General features: G+C 38.8%; 1 protein-coding gene across 1 annotated transcript; it reads left to right on the forward strand.

Moving 5' to 3' along the window:
- The first annotated feature begins 2,468 nt into the window (after positions 1-2,468).
- On the forward strand, positions 2,469-5,762 carry LOC138021655 (beta-2 adrenergic receptor-like). The gene is made up of 2 exons (XM_068868591.1): positions 2,469-2,583; positions 4,201-5,762. Exon 2 carries the CDS (start codon positions 4,291-4,293, stop codon positions 5,353-5,355), a length of 1,065 nt encoding a protein of 354 aa, XP_068724692.1. The 5' UTR covers positions 2,469-2,583; positions 4,201-4,290; the 3' UTR covers positions 5,356-5,762.
- Positions 5,763-6,005: the final 243 nt, after the last annotated feature.

The raw sequence follows: 6,005 nt of genomic DNA on the forward strand, positions 1-6,005 counted from the left end.
GCTGGCTATTGACAGTTGACTCTGAAATGGCTTTTTTTCCTTTTCAACTCGCTCGCTGAGGTCGTGCTTAATGCTTGTTTTCTTTTAAAACTCATTCGGTTCAAGAAAAAATTATTGCCAAACTGGTGAATTGCAAAGTAAATTTCACTGGAAAAACAGATCTTGCACTCGTCACTTCGTGATTCATGCGATATTCATTGCACGGTAAATTTTACGCTAAAAAGCGTAAAATTTACCGTGCAATGAATTTTTCTATAGAAGAAAGCAAAGAAAATGATTTAATTATTAAAGGAGCAACCGGAAACATTTTCACAAACCGTACAGGCAGTAAGAATAAATGACCAGGGAGCTCCGCTTTTAGGCTTGGCTAAATCTATATATTATCTGGATGGGTGACCTAAAACATATAGCCCTTCGTAAAACAGAAGCATTGGACCGAAAATACTATTAACGCTAACAAATGCGAACTCAGCAAGGTACAGATTTTGTTAGCTTGAATCGAAAGTGACATCGACGGAATTCAGCGGGCGCTGTGATGTTGTCGCGGCATGTTTACTCGCCAAACAGTGAAGCATCTGTGTCAAATGATAGCAAGATACCGGGTTTTCGTAAGTTTCTTTTTCTGTCAAGTGTTATAAAGTTTGACAATAAATAAGCGAATTCAAAGCAAAGATCACAATCGCCCAACTCTTGAGGTTGACCATTGTTTCTGCAAAGTCAAAATTTACTCTCCAAGACGAGATTATTTATCACCAGGTAATTCCATCATTTTAGAAATAGCAGCTACTTTATTATTCATCGGCGTCACATTTTTTTGCTGATTTTGGGGCTCATTTTGTTGAAACTCAAGCACGCTTCCAACGGACCTGTTTATTTTCGTGAACTAAAAATATCCTGCCTATCACATTTCAACCTTAAGCTCGAAAATTCAATACACAACATGATATTATAATTCACAAAGGCAGAAAATATCACAGAATCCTTTTCCAGCGAAACATTATTGAAACAAACAACATACTTGCTCTTAGAGGCAAAGACCTCTTCCCATTCACATTGCGTGTACTCAATCGTGTCAAATCACCACGTACGCAACAAGTTCAAACCCTTTCCTGAAGAACCTTCTCCTTGAATAATGATGCACAAAATAGTCGACAAGCTTTCTTTCAAATAATTCTTGACTGTCACATTTCCAATTATTTTTTTACTGAAGACTGTGCAGAGTTGATCACAGATCCACTTAAGGTGTTCGATTCGTTCTCTGTCTTTGTTGAACCCAGATAATTTCCCATTTGGTTTCAGTGTTGTACATAAACGTAAAACTACACTCGTGAAAAAATGATTGGAAATACAGCTCACTTTAATTTCGGCTCGACGGGCGATAGATTGTTGTCGAAGTCCATCACTCGTCGCTTTTACGATTCCAGGTATTTGTTTTCACCGCCTGCCTAGTTTATCCAACTGACTTTCCATTATTGAGCTCCATTACATGACTTTCGACGCCATTGCAGGTTAAGTTTATCATTCTACTGTGTCCACCAGAGAAATCTACGCATTTCCACTACCCACTCGATCCTAAGAAAATACGAGCAGAAGGCTATTTGCGCAAAGACACCACTTAGCAGGGGAGTGACAGGCAAGATTTTTACCGACACGGAAAAAAAACACCCAACAAATGCCACCCACTTTCCGACTGGGATTGCCATATGACAACCCAGTAAAAATAAAAAAAATAAAACGAACAAATCCCACCCACTTTCCGACTGGGATTGCCATACTGGCAACCCAGTAAAAAGACCCTTGTCACCTATGTTAGGCAATTTGAACACACGGCACAGCTCTTTATAAAGGATTTGTTAATAATCTTATGCCTGTTGGAGAAATATTAGACTTTTATTACAGCGTTTTTTTTTTAATTTTTAAAATTTTAATTTTTTTTTTTATTAATTTGCAATATTATTTACAGTACAAACTACTTACAATATTAAAACTGACGACGGCACTGATAACGTTTTCAGAAATAAGAGTATCAGCAACGCGCTTCACAGTCACAGTACTTACAAAACTAACACTAAATACTATCCCCGGTGGTTAAATTTCAGCAAAGGTGATCACCTCACATACATACATTATTTTGGGTATCTTGTCGCATATGAGAGCTCCCTGTGCTGTTACACCATTATCTAGCCTGCGAACAGGCTCTTTTGTAGCCCCGAGTGGATTGGGGGCGGGCCTGCTTGCAGGCCGATTGTCCAGCTGTTATATCACACTGACTAGTGCATAAAGTAAACGTCAGCCTGCCAATTTCAAACAATAGCGGTAACTTTCATATCCACGAGTAACGACAGTGACACTTTGATTTAAGAAAACGAGACTCTCGAAAGCTAATATTTACTTCCGTTGTTAAATTCAAACGTGACAAAAAAGTGTAAGTACATGAGATAGATTTGGGTTTGATGATTGTTTGGCGTGTAAGGACGACGCCAGGAGAATCACCAAAACTGGATTTTTTTGTTAAATTCCAAGAAAAAGGGAACGAAAAAGCAAATCATAATCGAGCATGCGGGAAGAAAGCAAGCTTCTGAGGTAAGCCGGGCTCATGCCATATATGAGGGCTGATAAGTACACCAATTCGTTCAATTCGTTATGATATGGATATTTTAGATTCTTTTTAAAGTGCTTGAAATTTGATGGGATAAATTGAAAGCAAAGGCCTGAGTGTTATTTATGAAACACCTCAGTGCAACGTCGCCATGTTCGCCGGCGGTAAAGTGAAATGACTACCCTATAAAGGAAAATCAAAAACGCTAACGTTTCGGACAATAACCCCTCGTAAGAGCGAATCTTAGGTCAGAATGTGTCCAGGCAAACAGTAAAAATCTTGATTAACTTTTAGTACGTTGTCTCTGATGCGTCGGTTTCGACTCAAATCGGTCCAACCTTGGTTATATCACAGTAAGTCTACCTGCATGATGGGCATTAATTCAGTGACAAAAGAGGGCTCTGTGGAGAATCTGGAGTATTAAATTTGTCTTTTTAGAGGAAGGTTTCGGCCAAATTTCTGTTTGCCTGACAAACCTCTTAGAAAGACTGAAGAGGACTATATCATTTGCAAACTTGTAACTTCAAAATTCAAACTGGAGTACTGTTAAGAGAGAGAAAAAATTTCGCTTTCCCACTGATGTGGTCGATTCAGAGACTCGCCACCATACGGTGCTTTCGGTTTATTAAACTTTGTTTCCTCCTTGAAACTAAAAGTAAAGATATTCTCGCGATCAAGGAATCGAAACATCGAAAGTAATTATTGGATTCAAACAGGAGAACTTGACAAAGGTAAAATTTGAGGCAGAAAAACATTTCCGGGAGCATGAAGCTTCCCTCGGAGGCTCTGATTTTAGTTCGATCCACAAGATTCTCTGTGTTCCAGCGAATTAGTGAAGATTAACTTAAAGGCCACTGAGGATTACAACTATAATGTGGACTCAGAGCAATGCGGTGTTAGCTTCGTTAGATTCGGCATCTTATTGTATTTTAACGTCTTCTATGATCTATTGCTAAATAGACCGATCGGAATCAATTTTTTATCAAATAAAAAAAACTAGAAGGCTAAAATACTGTGCAAACAGAGGCATGCTTTGTCATTCTAATTCAACGCGTCACCATTATTTTCAGTATAGCTTATTAACGTTAACGTTAACGATGCTCTAAGACTTAGCAAAATGAGTACGTGGGTTGAATATTTGACATATATTGTAAAATTTGTGCCTTTACGGTAAGAAATTACCATACTAATTGGCTATTTTATTCAAAAGTGGACTTTTGCTAATCTAGCGTTCAGTTTGCAACAGTTTAGAAAGCAATTTTGAACATCAGAGAACTTCACTTAACTCGAAAACGCTTTAACTAATTCGAATCTGGAATTTAAAAAGGTGTCAACACAATTGTTACGCATATTTCGAGACCTGAGAGCTCTAAGACTTCTTTCTGGCCAACATAAATTGGACCGCTGAAGAAGACGAGCTTGCAAAGGACGAATTCTCGTCTATATTTAACCATATCCATGTAGGCGTCATTGTGCCATTTTCTGCAAGCACTAAGCTTTCTGTTTTTTTGAAAACTTCGATAAAATCTGATTAATGATGCATGCATATTTTCTAGACAGAACATGACGTTCATCAGTACTGTAGTGTTTTTTTTTTCCAGTCTGCAGGTGCAAGGATTAATTGTAGAATGACTGTAGACACATCCATTTGTGGAGACTAAACATTTTCAGTGGCTTGATGGTAGACAAAAATGCTGTCTTTATCAAGTGCTTCCCGGATCTTCAATTTCTCAAAATCTGGAGATAATTGCTCTAGCGATCCTGAACCCTACGTACCCCTATCGGTTAAAATTTTTACTGCGTCAGTGATAGTAGTTTTAGCCCTGATTGGCGCACTCATTGTCGTGGTTAATAGTCTTGTAATCTCTATGGTCTACAAAAAGAAAACTTTGAGGTCGTTTACGAACTTGTTTCTCGGTTCGTTAGCGCTCTCCGATCTCGTGACTGGCTTGGTGGGAGTTCCTCTTCTGTTGGTGTGTATTAACATGATAAGAGCAGACATATGCATATCTTCCGTCATTTTATTTCGACTCACCGGTATTTCGTCAATTTGTCATGTTCTTCTCATTGACTTTGATCGTTATTTCGCGATAGTACATCCATATAGGCGCGCGTCACACATGACAAAAAGGCGCGCAATCTGTGCTATCTGCTTGGTTTGGGTGTTTGCGTGTTTATCCTCCGCCATTCAATTATCATGGGATAACTTAAACTTTGGCGACGCTTCAGAATTTGAAGAGTCCGTCGATATCAACATTGGGTACAGTATAATCTGCCTAGTGCTTTTCTTCCTTGTTCCTCTACTGCTGATGTGCTTCATCTATGGACGTATATTCTACATCTCCTTTAAGATTGCCAAAAATGATCGCGATCTGCAAGACGCCCTGCTTCGGGGATCTCGTGCCGTTCATCGTGAGTGGCGAGGCCGAAGTGTGTTGGTGATAATGGTTGTAATTTTTGGGGGCTGTTGGCTACCATTTTTCCTGGCTATGTTGAATGATCATTCCAACGAACCAGATTCAACTCCTTCTCTTATTTGGGTGCAGCGTTTGCTTTCTGTTCTTGGCTTTATTCCTCCACTGACAAATCCGCTGTTATGCACGTTGGCTAAGAAAGATTTCCGACAAGTTTTACGAGGGATGATCTTCAAATACAAATGCCGTCAAAAATACCGGGAAAGGGCACACGATCCTCTTCATCACTACGCTGCGCATAGCTCGCAAAGCGAGTCAATAATTAACACGACGACACTATGACAAATGGAGTGTGACTCTGCTGGGTGCCTGAAGCACAGCGGAAACCAGCGTTTATTCAATGTGAAAGACAAGTTATACTAAAAAATACAAGTAATCATCAGAGTATCATTGCAATTAAATATGACAAACAACGAAAATATACAACCGACTAAAAATATACTAAAACTGATACAAGAATTCGTCAAAGATTAATACAATAGCTCAGAATCATCGAAAAAATGACAGACTAAAAATTTGTCCATGAAAACACTGGACAGCAAACCGACAAAAGCCAAAAGCAAAAAACAACACAAAGGAAAAGAACACAAAAGAAATCGGAAAGAAAATTTACACTGCAATAAGCAAAAAACAACACAAAGGAAAAGAACACAAAAGAAATCGGAAAGAAAATTTACACTGCAATAATACGTCGTCCGCTACGAAAAAACCAGTGGTAAAAAATCTATCGGGCCAAAAAACCCACTTGAAAACGTAGTCCTCGATCGAAATGCGACGCATCACTAACTCCGAGGATTTTTGTTTTAATATATAGCATCAAAGTTAGGCTACAAGACGAACGGCTGTCCGGAAGGCGAGAGAACTTCAAAAACCAAATCATTTGGATTAGTAAAGGTACAAATTTGCATTCACTCGACAAAATTGCCAAACAG

Source organism: Montipora capricornis, chromosome 10 (assembly GCF_036669925.1).
Source record: "Montipora capricornis isolate CH-2021 chromosome 10, ASM3666992v2, whole genome shotgun sequence".
Classification (NCBI taxonomy): Eukaryota; Metazoa; Cnidaria; class Anthozoa; order Scleractinia; family Acroporidae; genus Montipora; species Montipora capricornis.

Bases quoted from the DNA above. Each gene is read 5' to 3' on its own strand.
- LOC138021655 (XM_068868591.1), top strand. From the start codon at position 4,291: ATGCTGTCTTTATCAAGTGCTTCCCGGATCTTCAATTTCTCAAAATCT.